The 21732-nt window shown below is 35.5% G+C and overlaps 6 protein-coding genes across 8 annotated transcripts; 3 read left to right on the top strand and 3 right to left on the bottom strand.

Moving 5' to 3' along the window:
- Positions 1–1927: 1927 nt before the first annotated feature.
- Positions 1928–5041, bottom strand: LOC114190633 (Major facilitator superfamily protein). Its single transcript, XM_028079592.2, has 5 exons — positions 4848–5041; positions 4409–4514; positions 4047–4264; positions 3402–3958; positions 1928–3057 (listed from the first exon to the last, which is right to left on the bottom strand). The coding sequence occupies exons 1-5, from the start codon at positions 4893–4895 to the stop codon at positions 2196–2198; spliced, it is 1791 nt and encodes a 596-aa protein (XP_027935393.1). The 5' UTR covers positions 4896–5041; the 3' UTR covers positions 1928–2195.
- Positions 5042–7088: 2047 nt separating this feature from the next.
- Positions 7089–8030, top strand: LOC114191462 (AP2/ERF and B3 domain-containing transcription factor At1g51120-like). The gene has a single exon (XM_028080634.1). The coding sequence runs from the start codon at positions 7089–7091 to the stop codon at positions 8028–8030; it is 942 nt and encodes a 313-aa protein (XP_027936435.1).
- A 662-nt stretch (positions 8031–8692) lies between these two features.
- On the top strand, positions 8693–11061 carry LOC114190145 (non-structural maintenance of chromosomes element 4 homolog A-like). 2 transcript variants are annotated; one of them, XM_028078927.2, is made up of 7 exons: positions 8693–8937; positions 9029–9109; positions 9238–9466; positions 9540–9633; positions 9840–10056; positions 10145–10236; positions 10562–11061. In XM_028078927.2, exons 1-7 carry the CDS (start codon positions 8790–8792, stop codon positions 10817–10819), a joined length of 1119 nt encoding a protein of 372 aa, XP_027934728.1. In that variant the 5' UTR covers positions 8693–8789; the 3' UTR covers positions 10820–11061. The 2 variants fall into 2 exon arrangements, with proteins under 2 accessions (XP_027934728.1, XP_027934729.1); XM_028078928.2 differs by having other exon boundaries at positions 8704–8941.
- A 346-nt stretch (positions 11062–11407) lies between these two features.
- LOC114192674 (cytochrome P450 76A1-like) lies at positions 11408–13324 on the bottom strand. The gene is made up of 2 exons (XM_028082452.2): positions 12287–13324; positions 11408–12206 (listed from the first exon to the last, which is right to left on the bottom strand). The coding sequence occupies exons 1-2, from the start codon at positions 13181–13183 to the stop codon at positions 11571–11573; spliced, it is 1533 nt and encodes a 510-aa protein (XP_027938253.1). The 5' UTR covers positions 13184–13324; the 3' UTR covers positions 11408–11570.
- Positions 13325–16072: 2748 nt separating this feature from the next.
- LOC114191084 (alpha/beta-Hydrolases superfamily protein) lies at positions 16073–17558 on the top strand. The gene is made up of 2 exons (XM_028080252.2): positions 16073–16531; positions 17074–17558. Exons 1-2 carry the CDS (start codon positions 16180–16182, stop codon positions 17394–17396), a joined length of 675 nt encoding a protein of 224 aa, XP_027936053.1. The 5' UTR covers positions 16073–16179; the 3' UTR covers positions 17397–17558.
- On the bottom strand, positions 16186–21700 carry EML3 (Emsy N Terminus (ENT)/ plant Tudor-like domains-containing protein). Of its 2 annotated transcripts, none has more exons than XM_028080249.2 (10): positions 21449–21700; positions 20402–20619; positions 20203–20312; positions 19858–20095; positions 19543–19740; positions 19403–19471; positions 18540–18788; positions 18360–18428; positions 18209–18272; positions 16186–17854 (listed from the first exon to the last, which is right to left on the bottom strand). In XM_028080249.2, the coding sequence occupies exons 1-10, from the start codon at positions 21477–21479 to the stop codon at positions 17733–17735; spliced, it is 1368 nt and encodes a 455-aa protein (XP_027936050.1). In that variant the 5' UTR covers positions 21480–21700; the 3' UTR covers positions 16186–17732. The 2 variants fall into 2 exon arrangements, with proteins under 2 accessions (XP_027936050.1, XP_027936052.1); XM_028080251.2 differs by having other exon boundaries at positions 19543–19731; positions 21449–21699.
- Between the last annotated feature and the right edge of the window lie 32 nt (positions 21701–21732).

Below are 21732 nucleotides of genomic sequence, written 5' to 3'. Positions count from 1 at the left end.
TATATATCATTTAATTGGAAAATACCGATATGGAAATTGTTTTTTATTCAATTATATATTTCCATGTACGATAAATTTGTATTCTTTTTATAGTAACTAGATAGGGAAATGCGATACACGAGTTTTTTGAATAATTTTATAATAATGTTAATTAATTTTTTATTCATAATAATTAGTGGAAAATATAATTTATTTCACTAAAGTAATTGTTTTATTTATTTTAACCAATATTTCAGGAAGAAAAACAATAAAAATATAATAAGTCATTATATAACATATAACTGACACTATTATAATCAACTAAATTATTTGAAACAGTTTGTAAAACAAAAAGAAATTAACTTGTGAATTATTAAACAGTTTATTCTTTGTATCGAATAAGGATTACAAAAAAAGTAAAAAAATTAAACATGAATTTTACATTAAAAGCAAATAAATTGGACAACACCTTAAACTTAAAAGTAAATAATAATATTATAAACTTACCTTGTTTTATAACTTTTGAAAACATACCTGTAAAACAATTAATGATGGTTGTATATTATTTACATTCACTATTTATGACAGATAAGTTTTTTTAACCACTGAAATTGTTATATATAATTGTTTATGAGAAAATACAATTTATAGAAAATATATTATATACTTTAAAGATGAATCCTTGAGTTTTGTAAGCAGTCTAATGAAATAATAATGAAAAAGTTACTGCATTGAAATGTTAAAGAAATCCTTGTCGCAATAAAACAAATTGATATAAGTTTAGGATGTACACATTTTTCGAATTATGTTTCCTTCAAAATCATATAATCCTTTTTGGTATGATTACTTTTATTTCATTGCACAAACTAAAAAGATTAATTTAATTGATGATTTAAAATAAAATCATAAAAAAATGTAAGTTAAGTTTTACTAAATATGAAAAGATTAATTTAATGTCTACATATACTACTGTTTGGATAAGCTTCTCTAATAGGATTTTTATGACAAAAAGGAAAAAAAAATTAAACAAACTTTTAGATAAGTCAGAGAAATTATATATAAGAAATGGTACCAATAAGCTAATTTTAACGTATGAAATTATTTGATCTCTTAAAAATTATTTTATGCACTTTAGAATAATTATTATATGAAATAAAGTTATAAAATTTAATTCCTTAACATTTAATTAGTATAATAAAGTAAAAATAATAATCTATTTTTGTATGGAGAAGTTTATTAATTGCAGATTAGATTATATTGCAAAATTAATTAGTTATTTGTAACTAATTGAGAGCGTAAATTAACATTCACTATTTGGGATGTTAATGAGGCAGATAGAGTATGGGTAGTAGTTCTTTCGTACCCTATTCGCTGGATAAATATTTATCCCGTATCTGTACCTATATCCGTCGGGTATCCGTTATGCGAGTATTCACATATTTTTTTCATATCCGGGATATCCATGGGTACCGCATGTATTTACAAAAATAGTTAAAAAACCAAATATTTAATCATAACTAGTGCTTTGATCAACAAATTCATTTTCTCCGATTAATTAAAATATCTAAATAAAAGTGTTAATTTCATTACCTTTATGAGCCGATTTTAACCATTGGCTGATACCAATAAGACTTGAGCCCAACAATGTAAGACACTGTCACCACTTTCAACCCAAAGCATTAAGGCGATGGATTTATGGGCCTTGATCCTTATATGGTGCTCTACTTTCTCATTTCTGGTGAATGTGGGAGTTAGACTCACACTTGGATTCCTAACATAGCGGATATCCATTTTTAATATCCATTTCTTATCCGTTGTGAGTTTTATTTGCGGATACCCACGGGTAAAAATTTTTTTAACATCTATATTAACTACACATAAAAATCAAACTCTGTAATTTAAGAGTTAAAAGAACAAATTGCTAAATAAGACAGCAATGAAGACAAGGTATTTATAAATCATATATATTTATTAATTTTAAATGTACACGATTAATTAATTCTAAGGTAATGATGAAACTAAGGTATAAATGGATAATGTAACCAGCAATTAACAAATCACTGGCATGCTTATCCTTTAGCCAAAATTCATGACAAACAGAACCCTAACACTGTATGGTTGCCACAAAGAGAATGCAGTTCTTATTCACTGAATACAATAATGCTTTGGAGAGAAAATAAATACTCAGCACACTTCCATTGGACATGTTCAAACTCTCAAACCTTGTTGTTTACATCATCATGCTCATGTTCATGCTCATGTTCTTCCATGTCACCATCTTCAACATTGATGTTCTTGTACCACTTTGCACACAACAAGTATAGCACAAAGTCAAAAGCAGCTAACCCTGCAAGCAGAAAGAAGAACCTGTCCATGTGCCCTGTGTTCAAGTTCTCAGGAATCCAACCTTTGTTTTGGCCCCTTGCTGTTATTATCATCACCATGTTCACCAGCATGCTGCTTACATAGTTTCCAAGAGAAATTGAAGCCATGCAAAGTGAGCTCCCAAAGCTTTTTATGCCATCAGGGGCTTGTCCATTGAAGAACTCCAATTGACCAACATACATAAAAACTTCTGAAGCACCAACCAGAACATACTGTGGGATCTGCCAAAATATGCTCAGGGAACTAGTCTTCTGGCCATGAATAATTCTTCTGAGTCTTGCAATCTCTGTGGCACCAGATGCAACCATTGCAAACATACCAATGATCAGGCCAATTCCCATTCTTTGAAGCTCACTCAGTCCCTTTGGATTACCACTTAGTTTTCCTGCTAATGGAACAAGGATTTGGCGATAGATTCCAGTGCATACAAGGACACTGCAGATGTCAAACGCAGACATGCTCGCTGCTGGCAAATGAAAACTTCCTATGTACGAGTCCATCACATCCCCTTGCTCAACAAAAAGAGAAGCCATTTGTGTAAACACTACTGAGTAAATGATGGTACATAGCCAAACCGGTAGCATTCTCAACACGCATTTTGCTTCCTCCACTTGTGTCACAGTGCAAAGCCGCCATGGATTCTTTGAACTCTGCTCCTCGCTCTCTTTGATTGTCGCTGCCTTGTCCATGAATCTACCCAATTTAAAGAACAAATCACAGATATAAGTTTCAGTTATTCATAATCATGTTTATCAAGTAGGCGTGCTAATCCAATGCAGCCGGGTATTAAAAAATCAATCTTTACGTTTTCTTCCATCTTTTATAGAAAAATCAAGCAACCCCAGATGAAACAAGTACAAACCAGTATACATTTTTGTGGTAAGAGTAATTTCTAATGAGTTGATGTTTCTGGAAAACAATACTTCTGCAGAAAGACTGTAGAGTTGAGTTCTTGGTTTGGTGTTCAAATGTTACTTTTTACAAAAGAAAACAATCATTTGTAATCATACAATTTGTTGTTAAATCTGAATACTTACTCAAAATCATCTGTGTGCCGAATCTTTCTGCTGCCTTTTATAGCAGATTGTGATCCTTCGACCTCAAAAAGTTCTTCTGCTTTTGCTGGAGCAACCTTCCATTTCCTAACAACAGCAGAAAATACCTGAGCAACCCTCACCACTGGGTTTCCGCATGGCTTTACATACCTATATCTCGGAGTTCCGAGCAAGAAAGCCAAAAAGGCTATGACAGCGGAGACCAATGATACCAAGAAACCCATTGTCCACTTCCCTGTATCCTCGTAGTAGACCAGTACAGTGTTGGAAAACAAAGAACCAACATTGAGGGCAAAGTAAAAGTAGCAGAAGAAAGCTACTTTTGCACTTCTCTCTTTTGGATTTTTCTCATCATATTGGTCCGCACCAAACGTTGCTAAGGTGGGTTGGTGCCCCCCATAACCAAATGCTACTAGATATATCGACAAGTAGAAAATGTCGTCACCAATTGATGAAGGTTTACAAGGAGTATTGCCATCGCCACAACCAGCTGGGTTGATCAAGAAACGCCAAGAGGACAACGAGGACAGTGCTAAACCCTGTTAAAATTCAAATTTTCAGATATGCTAGAAGAGTTGATAGCGTTGTTTATAAAAATGTCAAAATAAAAGACCAAGAGTAAAATACCAGAACGAAAACAAGCTGAAACACCGTGCAGGTTAAGTATCGTCCCCAGTATGAATCACTCAGAAATGCTCCGATCAATGAGAACATGTAAACAGTTCCTATCCACTTGCTGACATTATTAGCAGCACTCACATTGTCTTGTCCAAGAACTCTGGTTAGGAACAGAACCAAGTTCACTCCCACTCCAAAGAAGGCTAGTGTAGCTAGTGCTTGATTCACTGACAACAAACCAAAAGTGCATTCAATCACGGATTATCATATACAATGGATTTATCGACCCTTCTACTAACAACTGTAAAAGTTATATTTGAAATTATTTCTTGAAAATTGAGAAATGAATTAATCGATCATTTGTTCAGTACCTAGCAAGAGGCTTGCGACTTTCGCTCCTCCTATTTTCTTTTCATCCGCTCTGCTACTTCTCTCCATGACAGATTCCTCTCTGTAGCTGCTATCTCCTTCTATTACCTATTTCAAGCAAATATCATATACAAAAGTAAAAGACAATTAATTTTCCATTTTTTCCCATTAAAGATCAACGATTTTATAGTGCATGTACTTAGAATCAATGCGTCGTACATACAAATACAATCAGTTATTTTTCACCATGTCTATTACAGGTTTTGAAGTCAAAAGTGGATCTATGTGGACAGTGTAATTCAAAATTTTTGGAATCAGCGTTGAATTATTTGACACGTTAGACACCCTGTACTTTTAGACGTGTTAAATATGAGTGGAGCTGTTCAATACATGTTTCGAAATGAATGTGTAGAAATAATTGTATGAATATTATTGTGGTACCTTGTTTGTGGCAATATTGGTGGAGTTGGCAGAGAAAGAAGAGGCCATTCTTGGCAATAGCTAGCCAAGAGGAGAAGTTAACTGATTGGGAAAGGAAAAGACTTACAAAGCGAAGAAGAGAAGAAATATGAAGATGAAGAAAATGTTGAAAGGGTGAAGAAGAGGGTTTGTTGATCGTATAGTTGGATTATAGCATGCAATATATAGAGGGTGTGAGAGATATCAGTTTCAAAGTAAGGTTTTATTATTGACGTAGCTGAGCCAAAAATACGGAAATCTTAAATGATTGGAGTTGATAAGAGGAGAGAAAGTGACAATTTGGATGAGAATAGTGGTGAACACTGAAAAGGGAAGGAAAGAAATCTTAAACTCTAAAATGGACGACTCTGTGCCACAAACTGGTCACTTCAGCCATAAAATACTAACAGTGTATGTAGGGACCTGCCGTTTCTTTTCCACCTATAACACTGAATCTGACGTCTTTTCGTCCTTTTCAACATTTTTATTTTCATTCAATTTCTGGTACCTTCACTTCCATTTCATTTTTCAATTATTCAAGCAGTAAATATAGTCAGAAATCTAAGCATAAATCTAAGTCTCAGTATTAGTCTATGAACTGATTGTATAATTAAGGTTTTAGATTGGAAGTGGTGTGAATACATGAACTTTATTGAACTTTATTGATTCTAGTTGTTGTATCTCTATGATGAATCTCTGATGAATGACCATCACATATTGTTTTTGAACTTCTCAATTATGTATTGCAAATTTCATTCATCATCTCAACCATTCAGTTTGACATAGTAAGTGATGTGTGATTTTCTTATGATGAAATGTGAATCTACCTTCGTAAATTGCATGCAAGCAAGCAAATCTCTAGTTTTTGTGGTTCTGTTAAGAGTTGTTGACAGTTGATGAAATGGTTATTCCACTTTCAATATCTGTCCACAAGCTGATTAATTGCTTGAATTGGACTTACCTACAACAGCAGAGTTCCGAATCATGTTACGAAATGAAATCTCGTATTATCTTATTCATCATCTTTGTTAACCTGTGTGGTCATGTAAGTAACAGTTTAGTGAACTCATCACCTACAATGCAGAATGTAAAGTTGACATCACTTTGCTTGGTTTGAACACAAACCATTCTGTGGAAAAAAAAAAAATACAAGGAAAAGAGCATGACAAATCAATAAAATCTCACATAATTGGTGTATAATTGAGTTTTTCAAAGATACTGTTTAGACTTGGATTGTGAACAGAGAAATATCAGTACTGCACTGCACACTCAAATTATTAACAGTCATTTATATTGGTATAGAAAAATACGTTCCTTATTTGTATATTAGAGATATACACACACACACACAGTATTTTTAAAAACAATGAAATGAAGGAGTTACATATAATTTCCTGAATAAAAAGATGAAAATATAAAATTAATACTAATTTTAAGGAGGTCACAGTGGCATCTATTATTAGAAATAGACCAGAAGTGACCATTTCAAAAATAGGCGTCAAACTATTTTCATTTCAATTACCAGAAAAGAACATATATTTTTTTGAACTTACAGTTCACACCTAATATAGAAAAAACAAAAAGAAAATGTCAACTCATGAAGGATCAGGAGGAATTGAAAGTATACGAGTTTTAAAAAGATTTTAAAAGTCATTTATTAACCATTACCATGTTTTACTGTTTTGTTCATTGACCAGCTAGCTAGTGATTTTGAATGGTTTTTAGATATTCGTACATGTTAGGCTAATTTGCAATGCTCCGACAAGACAACTAAGGAAGCATGAAATGTTTAAGATACATTTTTCAACCATATTGTGCAAAACTAGATGGTAATGAGGTAAATAATAGATTACTGGTTTTTCTAAATTAAGGCAAGGCCACTTCAGATTTGCTTCGCCACAACTTCAAATATTGTTTGAACTATCTTGTTCCGTTTTCCAACTGCGCTGTTACTACCACCAAATTTAGTTAGTTCCACAGTTGCCATCTTCGTACAACAGAATTAACATCACAATTATAGGAATCAAGAAACTGAGAAACAAAGTGTCTATCGTCTTCTCACCATTTTCTTTCTGTTAATTAACGATTTGCGTCTCTTCCATTAGCTGTTGGATTCTCAACCCCTTTCAAATTCAGAGATAAAAAATAAACAATGTAAAAGGTGTTTTTATCTATATCTTTCGTGGAAGATGGAGAAGATTCAAGCATGATCTCAACCCTGTGATGACGAACAGAAACAGGGAAGGTTATTCAGATTGCAGCGAGATCAATTTTGCTGCAGCATTTGGCGCCATGCAAGAAGACAATAACGCAGCAGGGGCGTTGGTTCAGAAGTTCAAAGGCGTGGTGCCTCAACAAAACGGGAACTGGGGTGCACAGATATATGCAAACCACCAGAGAATCTGGTTGGGGACTTTCAAATCCGAAAGAGAGGCTGCAATGGCTTATGACAGCGCCAGCATAAAACTCAGAAGCGGAGACAGCCACAGAAACTTTCCATGGAACGATCAAACGGTGCAGGAGCCTCAGTTTCAGAGCCATTACAGCACAGCAAGAATGCTGAGCATGATCAGAGATGGCACCTACCCATCACACTTTGCCACATTTCTGAGAACTCGTGAAACCCAACAAGGTGGTGTTCCGAAGCACGTAACTTTGAAGGGTCACGGCACGGAGCAGCTTTGCTGCACCCAGCTTTTTCAGAAGGAGTTGACACCAAGCGACGTGGGGAAGCTCAACAGGCTTGTCATCCCGAAAAAACATGCAGTCACCTATTTTCCTAACGTGTGTGACGGTGGTGCAGAATCGCATGAAGAAAATGGGAGTGTTGTTGACGTTGAGGTTGCGTTTTATGACAGGCTCATGAGATTGTGGAAATTCCGATACTGCTACTGGAAGAGCAGCCAGAGTTACGTGTTCACAAGAGGGTGGAATCGGTTTGTGAAGGACAAAAAACTGAAGGCTAAGGATACCATTGCGTTTTTCATGTGTGAACCTGTGGATTGCAGAACGGGAGAGGGAAGAGAAGCTTTTGGATTGATTGATGTAATCTATAATTCAGAGGAGAGAGGTTTTGGAGACATGATTTGCAGTGAGGAAGATGAAGAGACCAAAGATGAAAACACCGAAAAGGGTTTGAGACTCTTCGGTGTTTTTATCAAATAGTTTCAATTCACTTTGCATACAAAGTTTATTTTTAACTACTTATAAAATAAACCTAACTAGTTATGTGGTAATTAGCTACATAATGAATTCACTTTGTAATATTTTTTTAAATAATTAAATGAGTGTATATAATATATATATATATATATATATATATATATATATATATATATATATATATATATATATATATATATATAAGTGCCGGTGCAATATTTTCAAAGAGAAAGAAAATATATACTTATAATTTTAGGCTAAAATATTTTCTTTCCTTCAAATTATTCAATTTAGTTTTTATATTCTTTTTAAATTAAATCTGAATTCTTGTTAAAACAATTTAATTAGGTATGTAAGATTTGTACAACCTGACGTTAACATTGTGTTGCACATGTCATATGTAAACGACACTAACACCATTTATACACATTTAACAAAAATGTCTTGATATCGTATCAATAAAAACTAAGATTTAATTGAAAAATAATAATAAAGAAAGTTTAGTTTTAGTCATAATTTTAAGAAAGTTTAAATATAATTAGTAAAATTAAATTTTTAAGGAAAGTTTATAATCAATTGAATTCTTCTTGAGGAGAGAGAAAGTAATTTTGACCGAAGCGGGAAAGTGAACCGCGGTTGAAATTTCCCCACTCATCAAAATTCAAATCCTAAAAGGGGTTTCCAAGATACTACTTCTAAAATTGGTTCAAATTTCAAGCAAACCCCTTTCCTTCCAAAATTAGGGTTTTGGAGTTTCACAGAATGAAACGTTCGCGCAGAGGCAATGCCGATGCCGAAGTGGATGCCGACGGCGAGGGAGGTGCCAACAATAAAGCGGCGAGCGAGCAGAACCCCGCCACTCGCAGGGTCATACGCTCCCAGTTCCTCAAACTCAAGACTCTCATCAGCGGTAGGTAACGTTACCACTCACTCTTCAATTTATATACAACGCAAAATTCAATTTTTATCCCTAATTAGCTAACCCTAAACAAACCTAACAGAGAAAAAAGATGATTTGATGAACACTGAGTCCGACAACTTCGACAACATTTTGGACGAGTTCGACAAGTTACACGACCAAGGTAGGTAGCTGTACTAGTAACTTTGTTTTGTTCTCGGTCTCGTTCTCGTTGTCGTAACACTAGTTCCTCTGCTGGACGTGTGGTTTAACCTTTCAGTGATTGGTTTGGTTGAAATGGAATTTTTGCAGTTGAGAAGCCCAGAGAGCAGGTTGCAGATGCAGAGGCACTCTTGGATCTGACGCGCACTCTGTTAGGATCTGTTAGGACTTTGGCGAACGAGGGTGTCACTCCTTCACAATTTGTTTCCTCTTTGCTCATACGCTATGGCCAAGGTCAAGGCCAAGATTCAATCGATTGGCAGAAACTTGGCCTTGCGGTGTCCCCAATGTTCCTCTCCGTTCATGGCTCTTCTACCATGTCAGTTCCTCTTCTCTATTCCTTTCACGATTCTGTAATGCTTTCTTACTGTTATTATTCTGCTTTTTTACAGGCTTGGACCTATGGACAACGAAATCAAGAAACGAAGAATCGGAGTGCGCAAACAACGTGATCCTCGCGCACTCGTAACTACTAGACCCGAACAGGTCACTTTCCTTTTCAAATTCCTAAGCCATTCCTACGAAAGTGTTTGACAATGTCGTTAGTACTTGTTTTGACTATAGGACTAATGGACACTTTTAGTTCAGTGTTTGGTGACATTCTTTGGCTGTCGTGACACAGATTGATTTATCTATGTGTTTTATGTTTGTGAGTGCGCTGGTATTAATGCATTGCTGTTTGTTTCGAGCAGCTTGATGAGGCTGGTGCGGTGGGAAAAACTGATACTGACAAAAACATGGCAACGATGTTTGACATCTTGAGGAAGACAAAACGTGTCCGACTTGAAAATTTAATTATCAACAGAAAGTCTTTTTCTCAGACCGTGGAAAATTTATTTTCTCTGTCATTCCTTGTAAAAGATGGTCGTGCTGAGATCAGTCTCGATGAAAATCGTTGCCACTATGTTTGTAAGATGTGTTTCCACCTCAATCAATTTCTTACTTGTTTAGTATCTCTTTTTTGTACCAGGGGTGCTTACGCTGTCTTCTTTTTCAGCTCCTAAAAATGCCCCAGCTGCTAATTTAGTATCATCAAAAGAAGTTTCTTATGGTCATTTTGTATTCAGATATGATTACCAAGATTGGAAGGTATGGATAGGTATATGAATGTAAAGTAAGAGGTGGAGGATATGATTGACGTTTTTATGGGGTTGCAATCATTTAGAGTCACAACATCATTGTTTAAAAGGAAAAGTGTTAATGATATCAAGCGGGTTTTTAATCCTGACAGTATGATACAACATAAATTGATATTGCAGACAGTTAATTAAAAGTATATGTACGTTGTTGGTATTATGAACTGTTGAATTATATCCTGTTGGCAAATATTGCTATAGTTCAAATGAGTTTTTCATTTAAAGGCCTGGACATTAAATTACAAGTCTCTATATAAGTCTTCCAACGTTGTTTACAGCTTATGAAAGATGTTGTGCCGGAAGGGGAAGAGTTGATGCCACATCGGGTTCAATGTGCTACCCTTGCTGACCCTCAGGAAAGGATGGGTGTGGACGATTCCCAACCTACTTTGGCTTTAACACCTATCAGGAAGCTATCGCGGAATCGAGGACTGGTTGTGCAGGAAGAAAGTGTTGTAGAAGAAACTCCTGAATGTGACGAAGAAAAGGCTTCCAGAGAAGGGGCTATTCGTAGGTGTAAGCGTAAACTTCATTGAGAAATGGCATATTAGGTCTGAACAACTTCAAATTTACATGAATGTTTTGTTCAGCTCGCCAAGCTGACCTTTTAGTTATATATAGAGAGAATGTAAATATTTGCAGGTCCATGATGCCATGCATTTTGAAGGCTGGACGTATTGTTACCTTCCTTTTGTGTCTATATTTCATCTGCAACATTATATTATTTTGGTGAAAAGGGTAACATAATAGATCCAGCCGTTTGTGTTTGGTTTTCAAATGGTTATGCTCTAATCGTCAGTCTTTACGTTTATCCAAAACGGATTTTACCAGTATTAGTACTCTGCAGGCAGCGTTGTGCAGGTACAAATTGTTAAGATGGATTTATTAAAATAATCAATTAATCTTTAATCCATGTTGATGTGTTGGTGAACTTTGCAAAAAAGCTTTTGCCCATTCCCCCGAATTTGAGTAGTTTAAAATGTAAAGAATAATGACCTGGGAAGCATCTAAAAGGTTAAATCACACACTAACAAACGGCGAACACTGGTTCAGTTTCTTTAGTATTTTTGTATATTGTTGAGCACCCAAGCCTATGTCAAAAGAATACCTCGAATGATGTGTGGTTGATGCAACGTTATACATAACATCTTAAAAAGATGACATCCGATCAAACGTTATAACACCAATCAAACCATTTTTTTTGACAATCTTACATAACTACTGTTTGCAGACCATAAAGCTGTGCAAGGTAAATCATTTGCACATGGCTCTGGTGTCATAACATCGTTATTCATTTGCTGTAGTAGCTCCTCTATAAGGCACTGGTATGACTTTCAAAGGAATGGCTTTCCTTAGCGAGATTCCCATTCCCTCAGTCATGTCCATCTCCTCTGGTTTGAGGCCATCTGGCAAAACCCAATCAAAGGAATGCAAGAGGGAGCCCAATGCCAAGGTAAGCACACGAGATGCGAGTGGCATGGCTGGGCACATTCTTCGACCCGAACCAAAGGGTATAAACTCAAAATGACGTCCTTTGTAATCCACCACCGTGTTTGGCTCCAGAAATCTTTCAGGCCAGAACAACAACGGAGCATCCCACACTTTCCAGTCCCTCCCTATTGCCCAAACATTCACCAAAATCTGTGACTCTTTGGGAATATCGTAGCCAAGCATGTTGCAAGACTCCATAGCCATATGAGGAACCATAAGAGGAAGAGGTGGGTGAAGTCTCAGTGTCTCCTTTATCACTGCTTGCAGGTAGGGAAGATCCTCCATGTCCTTTTCCTCCATCTTCCTACCGGGCCCTATTTTCTTCCTCAACTCCATCTGCACTTTCTTTAGCGTTCTTGGGTTCTGCACAAGCTCTGCCATCGCCCATTCGATTGTGCTCGTTGTCGTGTCTGTCCCTGCAGTGAACATTTCCTGCAACCATGTACTTTATTTAGTATTGTACCTCCAAACAGTAGTTTACAGGAAGCAAAACCCAGTAGAGAGGGACTCACAAAGATTATAACGTTAATAGTTCTTGAAGAAAAGGTATAGGGCTCAGCGGAACAATCCCCACGAAAGGCCAACAAAACATCCAAGTAATCTTTGCTTTCCTTGGATCCATCACGACCCTTTTCCATCCTTTCATTGATGAAGGATCCTGCAATGTCAAAGGCCTGGTTTACGTGGAACTGTGTCTTCCTCCTTATACCCTGAGGATCAAGCCACTTGAGAAATGGCAAGAAATCCGCCATGTTTGGCTTCCCAGCATACTCCATAACCTTAAGTGCATGGTAATAAAACCTATCCCCTCTCTCCGTTTCAGACTCCAACAAGTCCTCCGAGAATACGAGGTTCCCAATAAGGTTAAAATCCATCAAGAAAACAAACCTCCCAACATCAACCGCACGTGTGCCACCTTCACCAGCTTCCTCGATCAAATCCAACATGCGGTGTACACATTTTGCACGCACACCCCGCATCGCATCTAAGCGACTCGTGACGAAGAACTCAGAGGTGCACAAGCGTCTCAGCATGCGCCAGTGCGAGTCGTACTGAGAAGTTACGAGAGAACCCTCGCTGCCATGTTCCCCTCTCATGGCCTCGTAAATCTTCCTCCCTGCAAGAGCCACGTCATGGTTTTTGAACATCTCACGAGCCACCTCGCTCGACGAGATAACCACCGTGCACATCGACCCTAGCCAGAGCCTCATGATCGGACCGTGTTTATGAGCCAGTTTTGCAAAGGACTCGTGTGGTGACCACCCCAGTTGGAACATGTTACCAACCACTGGCCAACATCTTGGTCCTGGTGGAAGCCGGTGCCTTCCGTCCATAACCTTCGTCCTCACCACCATGGCCAACACCACCATGGCCAACACCACCAACACACTCACAACCTCGTATTCCATCGCAATTTACGTTGTTGTTTGCTTTTCACGTATGTTCCTTCCATTGTAATGCTTTCTTTATAGCTGCTTCATACACACACATGAGAAAAAGAAAAAAAAAAAAACAATATTTGCTTCGTGTCACCTTTTTGGTGAGAATATATCTTCCTGGGATTTGGATTCCATGTTATTATTAATCAAAAAAATCAAGTGATTGTAACATTTGTCGAAATGCAAGATGTCGTGATTGATTACATGAAAACTTGAGGGTTTTGTATTATCGTACAAACAAAATAGTTACGTCACAGGAATGGATACGGATGTGGTGAAGAATATAAATTAATGTGGTGTTAGTTTAAGCTTAATTTGAAGTTGTTTCTTAATTATAAGTATCCGAAGATGAATTATGCAAGTAATGAGCTATGGTCGAATAAAAACGATGAATCAAACAATGGATGAGGCTTGTTAATTGGCGGGCGAGTACGGTAACAAGGGGACCGCCGTTAGGGACCATATTGTTATTTAATATTTCTATCAATTGTCCGATTGCAAATGTTGGAATTTACATCACGTCCCTTTCGTTTGCTCCTTTCATATCACGCTCTACAACATCCATTTATATGTTTTTATTATTCAAAATACTTATATTTAAACATCTCTGGAAAATAAAAAATATTATAACACAACTTCCTCGAGATCATCAAGTAATATACGGATATTATTTTATAATTTTTTTTATTGGAACCCAGAAATGAACAAAATATCCGATATATGTCTAAAATCCCTTTATAAGTTAAATATATTGCAAAAGCTACCAAACTTTTTTTTTAGTTAAGATGCTAAGTGTTCTCACATAAAGTCTGTCTCAGATGAAGACTAATAAGGAATTGAAGGTTTCAAATCACAACTCCACCATGATTTTATTCTTGAATTCAAAATTTGAAGAAAATAGAAAATAGAAAATTATATAAAATCACATTTAGTATTAACTGAACTAAAGTAAAAATAGAAAATATTGTAAATTCAATATTGTTGAATTTCTAATATTATATTCGAATATTTTTTAAATTTTTATACATTTTGATTTAAAACTTTAAAAATTAATGAATACAATAACTTTAATTTTTTGAGATTTATTAAAGAGTATCACACGTTAACATTGAAGTTGGAAGTACAAACAACTTAAATATTATTCTATAACTTACATGTCAAGAAAAATTCAGTACAATTAAATTAAAAAGATTATGATTATTATTTTTTAAATATAAGACCAAAATATATCAAATTTGAAATAGTGATAATTTTTAGTTTTACATGTACAGTTAGGAACTAAAACCATGATTAAGTATTATGAAAATTATGTTTTAAAAATTTAAAATAGGTAATCTGCACCGAATGAAAAGTAAAATCATTGTTTTAAAACTCCAATAAAAGATAAAATGATGATTTTAAAAAACTTGAAAGATAATTAGAAATTATGAGAGTGTAAAAAGAAAAAGCCCCCCTGATAGTGTAAATTTATATCGGAAAAAACTAAATAAACCTAAAAAGGGTTGAATCAAATCATATTATTTTAATTTTATTCTATTCATTTATAATCCAATTCACCAAGTCACCTATCTTTTATTGTTACATGTCTATTGGGTTGAATTAGTCCTCTTATGTTATATAAGGTCGTTTTCGCAACGATACCTACCCGAAAATATTATACATATAATATAACTTTGATATTTTATAAATAGATTATTATCAATAAATTAATAAATAATCCTTGTAAAACACAAACTTTGTCCCATTGTACTAATATTTTGGGTAATGTAAATGTCAGAGTTTTAAACATGTATGACCAATCAAATGAGCCAGAAAACATGTCTTCCAACATCGTATTTAAGTTTTCATTTTGTTTTTCTTTATTTTTGTTTACTCATGCAGTACATTTTTGTTTTGATTTCCTTTTCATTTTTGTTTATCCTATTCAAGAAGTTTTGGTTTTCAATCTCATCTAATGTTTAAAGTGTTATTCAACCCTATAGTTGTTCCGCAATATCCTAACACCGTATTGTTTTCACTTTCATCACACGTTTATTTATATTTTTCAACCCTACATAACAAGATATAGATACAAAAATAACAATCACTAACCAAGTTAAAAAAAAATAAAAAGTAAAAATGTAACTTTTTTTAGCACTCCATGATTTTTTTTTAATAAAGATTCAATTGAAAATATTCAATTTTATCAAAGACTTAAAACTTAGTTAAATTAAATATTTTCCATGCATCGTTAAATAATATTCTCACAACTAGAAATTTTTACGAATGTTCAAAATAATAAAATTAAAAATATTATTTATATTTTAAGAATTAATTATACAATATTATCGCTAATTTGTATATATATAATTGTGGTACAATTTTCTGATTATTTGGCTGACGGTCCACTGTAAATTTACGATATTTATTTTAAACAGTGTAATTTGGAAGTTTTTATGTGGACTGAAGAATAAATAAATATTCTTATTGATATTAACAAATATTTTAAATTACAAACTAGGTTGAAATAAAAATAACTAATAAATATTGTGTAAGAATTGGTTGGCCCAGCCCACTGTGGCCAAGCCATCCATTCATCCAACTTCCAACTAACCATCCAACTACCGATTTGTTTTCCCTTCCTATAACATACTTTTAAGAAAAAAATAAAATAAAAGAGAAATATAATTATTTAAAAAGAATAATTCTTTTACAAATTAATATCAACTTAGTTCTAAATTAAATTGTAAAAGATATGCGTCGTCTCCAAATACTCTTAAAAAAAGAAAATAAAAAGAAGTTAACTTTTCAAGAAATCAAAATAATTTTTTATATATAAACTAAAAATCAATCTGTAACACATTTTCTAAATTTTGAACTTTATTTTTCTTGGTGAGAGTGTGATTAATAACATTGATTCATATTTGTATTCGATAGGAAACGCTATTGATTTGAACTCATTTTTCATCTTCATTGCTGTGGCTGTGATGTCAGACAACAACTACTCGCTGGAGTCGTTCACGGTGGAAAGCAGCGACGGAGTGAAGCTCCGTACGAGGGTGTTCAAGCCACGAACACAAGGAAACGGCAATTTGGGGATCGTTTTGGTGCACCCATATTCCATTTTGGGCGGTTCCCAGGGTCTCCTCAGAGGAATCGCTTCTGGGTTGGCTCTCAATGGTTACACCTCTGCCACCTTTGACATGAGAGGTGTCGGCAAATCCACCGGCAGACCTTCTCTCACTGGTTTCGCTGAAGTTAAGGATGTCGTTGCTGTCTGCAACTGGCTCTCCAACACTCTCTCTCTTCCCAGGATTCTGTTGGTCGGTTCTTCCGCAGGTATCGTTTCCCATCTCTCAGATCAGATCTGTCAAATTCATCACCCTCCCCCCTTTTCAATTTTCTCATCCTGATCCGCTCTCTCACAAACACATCTTCCACCTACCACTAAATTTCAGTGTGGGAAAAAAGTTGCTGCCTTTAGTACAGATTACCTTCTTTCTTTATAATCTCTGAACTGTGTGGATTTGGGTATTCAAAGTGTTTGCTGTTTGTGTTGAGGGTCTGTGATCTCAAAACTTCAGTCGCAGCTTTATCTGCTCAGGTTCTAACCCTGTTGAAAGTATGTTTTTGGTTCCTGGTTCAGATGTAGACCCATTTCTGAAGTTGCTTTCCGTGTAAGTGTTGAAATGAGAAACTAAATAGGATACGTGCTTGTGTTTACATATGAGCTGCTAGGTTAGACTTGTGGTGGTAATCCACATGCTTTTTATCTGTATGACAGATTTCACAAACTGCAGAAGGTGATGTAGAAATTAGCAGCACAACAAGTTAAAGTCTGAAAGAATTGGCATATGTTTAAGTTGTTTCTTTTATTACAGGTGCACCTATAGCAGGGTCTGCCGTTGATCAGATTGAAAAAGTCGTTGGCTATGTAAGCATAGGTTACCCATTCGGAATCACTGCCTCAATCCTTTTTGGACGACACCACAAAACCATCCTACAGTCCGCGAAACCAAAACTCTTCATTATGGGAACGCAAGACGGATTCACAAGCGTAAAGCAGCTGAGGAATAAGCTTAATTCTGCAGCAGGACGTGTTGAAACACATCTAATCGATGGTGTAGGTCATTTCCAAATGGAAGGGCCTGCTTATGACGCAGAGATGGTGGATCTCATCATTAAGTTTATTGCAACACTGTGAAGACGTATAAGTGATTGCTGAGTGTGAATTTTAGCATCTCTATTGGGATTAATTTGTGTACATAATCTGACTTGTTAAATCTGCATATTAAACTCTTGATGTGTGTCCCCTGTTCCGCCTTCTAAATCAAAGCAATCGGATATAGACAGAGTAAGCATAAAATCCATGTTTTCATGATTTGTAATTTACATGTTACAGCTACATATCACTAGTTTCTATAAAAAAAAATATAACATTTCTAGTACACTGCTTAACATAAAAGTTAAGAAAAGAAATCCACGATAATACACATAGCATGTTATGATAGCCATGCGGTGTTGCCAACTTCGTATACATCTAAGATGGAACACTGGTCCGTCTTGGTAATTTATCGCTATCTGACCCATCGAGGACTCTAACACCGCCTGGATTATGCTTCTTCCAGAGTTTTTTCTGATTCGAAAATGGAGGTTCTCCATCTGGTTTAAGCAAGAGAGTTCAAGGAACATAAAGTATGAAATACAATTGTGATCAATAATCTAAAATGGAATAAGTTAGTCAATAAGGAAATACGAAATACATGTGGTATTTCATCAATAAAATTATATGCTTGCAAGAAAACAAAGAAAAGAACCCACTGCAGTATTCACAGCCTTGTATTTCATCATCTTATAACTTGACCACTGCAGTGGCAAAAAAGTTCATAAAGAAAACCCCACTCCCCAACCCGTTTTGTTGGTCTACTAGCAATATCCAAAAATTAGGATACAACAGAATGTGGTGAAAACCTTAAAAATTATACATGAACAAATTTCTAGTTACTTAGTTATTACCACTTTCTCCCTCAGACACATCTCCGAGCATGGCAATTGCATTAATAAGAGCCTGTTCATGTTCCTACATTTCAAAAGGAGAGCTATCATTATTGTAGTAATTAAAAATAGACAAAATAAAGCTGGAATTGAGAAAATGGATGACACCCACTTTTAGCATTTTCTTTGCTTTCTCCATTTCAATGGGATCAGGAGGATTGGCAGTGAAAACCTTTTCAACCTGTTTTGGTTCCATTCCGATAGTTAATATTAAGGAGACAAATATTTGCATCATACAGAGTAGCCAAATCTAACTAACAAATTTGGAAATTTGTATTGCATGTGCTTATACCTCTTTGATAACTGCATCTGTATGGAGTATCCGAATATTATCTGTAGGCTTTTTCCTGCTCCCATTTTGTGATGAAATCGAATCTTTCTTGGGCTGAACCTTTGTCACTCCCCTACCTCTTCCAGCACCACCAACTCCACCATGAGACACAGACTTCTTCAATCCTCTACGCGGAGGTGGCTGGCCAACTTTACGAGATAGAGACATTTCAGGATGTTCACCCTCCCAACGAATGTCTTCTGGAGATATCTGCCATATTGAATAAATACTAGACAGTAACTAGAAATTCATCATTGATTGAGTTGATATTTAGCAACAGCGACACAAACTCTCAATACTAAATGATAAAAATTAATGAATAGAAAAGTAGAGACAGTAAAAATCCCTTACTATAATAGAAAATCTAATACATTTTTTGCACACAAAATTAACTAAAAAAGTAATAAATAACGGATGCAATCAAGAAATCAAGAGACCAAGCTTATTCCTATTTCTTTGTGCCAAATTGTGACAGAAAGCACTTTTTTTAACAAATGAAAATAGAAGAATTCACCAATGCCAATGCTGGTCCATGATAGCCAAGGACGGTGACTAATGTCATTCCCTTCAACCGGAAAACCAACTAGATTTTAGTTTTGGGCACGGAAATGTTTATTTCATCATGCATCCTACCCCAAAGAAATGAGATTATGAGACACGTGATCACCGTGGGAAATGTAGGATATGCGAAAACTATAAGTTTACATGTCAGGAGAAAAATATTGCTTCCAAAGAAAAGAAAAAGGCAAGCTAAAGCTAGGTCTAAATGAATGGTATGCTATTATAATGAACATGAATTAATATTAATATTGCAAGAATTTTACCTCTTTTAGATTGACCCATTCCCATGTTTCATTTGCAGAATTCATATCATAGACCAAAGCATGCAGTCCCTACAAAATATTTAAATAGAAATATCAAAAGGTCTGTGCTCCTCAGTTTTTATAGTATGCTACAAACGCACCTCAGCAGCATTATAATCAGTTATAACAGCTTCATAGAAGTGGTTGTCTTCCGGCCACCTTGTCCAAACCTTCCTTCCAATACAAGGATCATAAGAAGCTCCTTCAGCAGGTCCTTTACCTGCAAAAGCACCAGAAGACCTCCCCTGATTCGTGACCTGGCTTCGGCTTGTAATTCCTGATGAAGGGAACTGTATGGACTTCAGTGAAATGCACGAATCAATGTTTTTTTTTTTTTGTTTGAGAACGGGAAACAATGACCATAGAGGAAGTGTAACTCATTTTCTTGATATCCCAAAACCAAAATGCTTACTTACTGTTTTTTGCTTTTTGGTCTGCGTTCCTGATGGAGGTCCATGCTTTAATGTGGATGATGATGGTTGCATAGGTCGACGAACTGTGGGAGATGGTGCACCCAAGGGTAATGAAGCCACAGATTGAGACGCCTTTTGTTTCTTACGAGATGCCGAAACGGTAGGGCTGGTATTGTGGTTGTGAACTTGTTCAGCAGTATATACAGTTCCAGATTGGAGTCCATTTCCCTTTCTCCACTCCCTAACAGCACAACTGGTTACACCCCACATTGAAATGCAGAGCAAACCACAGTTTGCTCGATGGTATACAGAAACTTCTCAGTAGAATATGACAAAAAATAATATGACCTTATCCTGTGAATCATGTCATCAGAATTGACTCTTGATAGAAGTTCTCTGTGTTCTTCATCTGATACTCTCAGCTCCTTTCTAAGCTCTGTAATTAAACTTTCTTTTTCCTGTAGTACACAGGAACAACAGAACAGATCATCAATACTATCCATCATACTTTATAGAAAGACAAACCGATGAATCGAGACAGAATTACCCAAGTGACTGCGTCTGATTGAGCTTTAAAAGCCCGCAGGACAGAGGTGTATGCTTCTTGTTCAAGGTTATGGATTTGTGTTTCCATGTCATTGTGTATCCTAGGAAATGAACCAGAGCCTATGATTGCTGATCTTCCATTTCCAGGTACAGCAACATGATCTGGATATTGAAATCTATTTTTCCGTTGATGGGATGGAGGAAGATCATCATCTGTTCCTGTTTCATAATATGAAAATTAATAAGAAAAATGTTCATTCAGTCATTATTCATCACACAATTGAAATGTTCATTCGTATCATTCTGATATCTGAGAAAAATTAGAATGGTAAAGCATATCACCATGTCTGCATTCAACACTGTGCACTACATTGTACTAGTACGTGATTGCAAAAAATTTTATTGTCATGTCTCCTTCTCAGTTAGAATAACTTTCTCCAACATTTGGATAATACCAAAGTTACTATAAATGTGTTCGCTTGAAGGATTTCAGATACACATAAATGACACAACATGTAAAAGTCTTTTAAATGAAGAGTGGAGATCACAATCATGGCATTGAATGAAATGGAAAATAAGATTAGTATGAAGGGAGGAGAAAATGAAGGTATTCAGGTGTCTTGCTTAACACATGCATATATTGTTGTCAGTAACAACAATAATTCCTACATGTCAACTTAGCAATTCAAAATAAATAGATCAAATTTCTAATTTTCAAACTAAGGTCCAAACTCATTCTAGCCAGTGTCTATCCTACACCTTATGTACCCATATAGCAAAGCAGTTACAGTTATTCTGAATATTGAGTCAAACATATCAGATGAAATTCAAAAGTTGCAGTTTCAGATAACAAAGTTTCACCTTCCAAAAAGTAACAATGTTCAATCCAGTCCAATGTCATTATAGAAACACAATACAGGGTAAACAAAAACACAGTAGATAAAGGTAGGATAGGGTTTGGTGGCCACCTAGAAAAGACACGACACAACACACTCTACCTAAAAATAAAACCCTAGAAAACAAAAAACAAAACTTTGAATTAACCCACCACTGCTATCGGAGGAGAGATCAAATTCCATACCGCGCCTCAAGCGTCAAAATTATAAAACCTACGGATTAACTTCTCTTCAAGCACGCGAGTTCCTCAATGCTGTTAACAATCAAAAAACAACAATTGGGAACAAAACGCGGTCCAATTCGAACCCAGTGAAAAATAATTTTGAATTCGGGAACGAGAGAGGTACGTTTGCTTCATCAATTTTCTTCCCCTAATTAATTCGTTAGTGTAGAAAATTATACCTGTCAATAATACAGAAAAATCACATATAATTA

This window comes from Vigna unguiculata, chromosome 7, assembly GCF_037176805.1.
Source record: "Vigna unguiculata cultivar grain cowpea cultivar isolate G323 ecotype 2 chromosome 7, ASM3717680v1, whole genome shotgun sequence".
In the NCBI taxonomy this organism is placed as follows: Eukaryota; Viridiplantae; Streptophyta; class Magnoliopsida; order Fabales; family Fabaceae; genus Vigna; species Vigna unguiculata.
The sequence above is the reverse complement of the archived record's forward strand: the minus strand, read 5'-3'. Positions and strand labels throughout refer to the sequence as shown.

What these genes read in the sequence shown, in the direction of transcription:
- LOC114190145 (XM_028078927.2), top strand. Translation starts at nt 8,790, where the DNA reads ATGAAACGTTCGCGCAGAGGCAATGCCGATGCCGAAGTGGATGCCGAC. An exon ending in AAATCGTTGCCACTATGTTT is followed by an intron (nt 10,057 to 10,144) that starts GTAAGATGTGTT and finishes CTTCTTTTTCAG; the next exon opens with CTCCTAAAAATGCCCCAGCT. An exon ending in ATGATTACCAAGATTGGAAG is followed by an intron (nt 10,237 to 10,561) that starts GTATGGATAGGT and finishes CGTTGTTTACAG; the next exon opens with CTTATGAAAGATGTTGTGCC.
- LOC114192674 (XM_028082452.2), bottom strand. Translation starts at nt 13,183, where the DNA reads ATGGAATACGAGGTTGTGAGTGTGTTGGTGGTGTTGGCCATGGTGGTG. An exon ending in CTATTAACGTTATAATCTTT is followed by an intron (nt 12,207 to 12,286) that starts GTGAGTCCCTCT and finishes ACATGGTTGCAG; the next exon opens with GAAATGTTCACTGCAGGGAC.
- LOC114191084 (XM_028080252.2), top strand. Translation starts at nt 16,180, where the DNA reads ATGTCAGACAACAACTACTCGCTGGAGTCGTTCACGGTGGAAAGCAGC. An exon ending in GTTGGTCGGTTCTTCCGCAG is followed by an intron (nt 16,532 to 17,073) that starts GTATCGTTTCCC and finishes CTTTTATTACAG; the next exon opens with GTGCACCTATAGCAGGGTCT.
- LOC114191462 (XM_028080634.1), top strand. Translation starts at nt 7,089, where the DNA reads ATGACGAACAGAAACAGGGAAGGTTATTCAGATTGCAGCGAGATCAAT.
- LOC114190633 (XM_028079592.2), bottom strand. Translation starts at nt 4,895, where the DNA reads ATGGCCTCTTCTTTCTCTGCCAACTCCACCAATATTGCCACAAACAAG. An exon ending in AGTCGCAAGCCTCTTGCTAG is followed by an intron (nt 4,265 to 4,408) that starts GTACTGAACAAA and finishes GTTTGTTGTCAG; the next exon opens with TGAATCAAGCACTAGCTACA. An exon ending in TTCAGCTTGTTTTCGTTCTG is followed by an intron (nt 3,959 to 4,046) that starts GTATTTTACTCT and finishes GAATTTTAACAG; the next exon opens with GGTTTAGCACTGTCCTCGTT.
- EML3 (XM_028080249.2), bottom strand. Translation starts at nt 21,479, where the DNA reads ATGGAATTTGATCTCTCCTCCGATAGCAGTG. An exon ending in GACATGATTCACAGGATAAG is followed by an intron (nt 20,096 to 20,202) that starts GTCATATTATTT and finishes TTGTGCTGTTAG; the next exon opens with GGAGTGGAGAAAGGGAAATG. An exon ending in AGACCAAAAAGCAAAAAACA is followed by an intron (nt 19,741 to 19,857) that starts GTAAGTAAGCAT and finishes ATTTCACTGAAG; the next exon opens with TCCATACAGTTCCCTTCATC.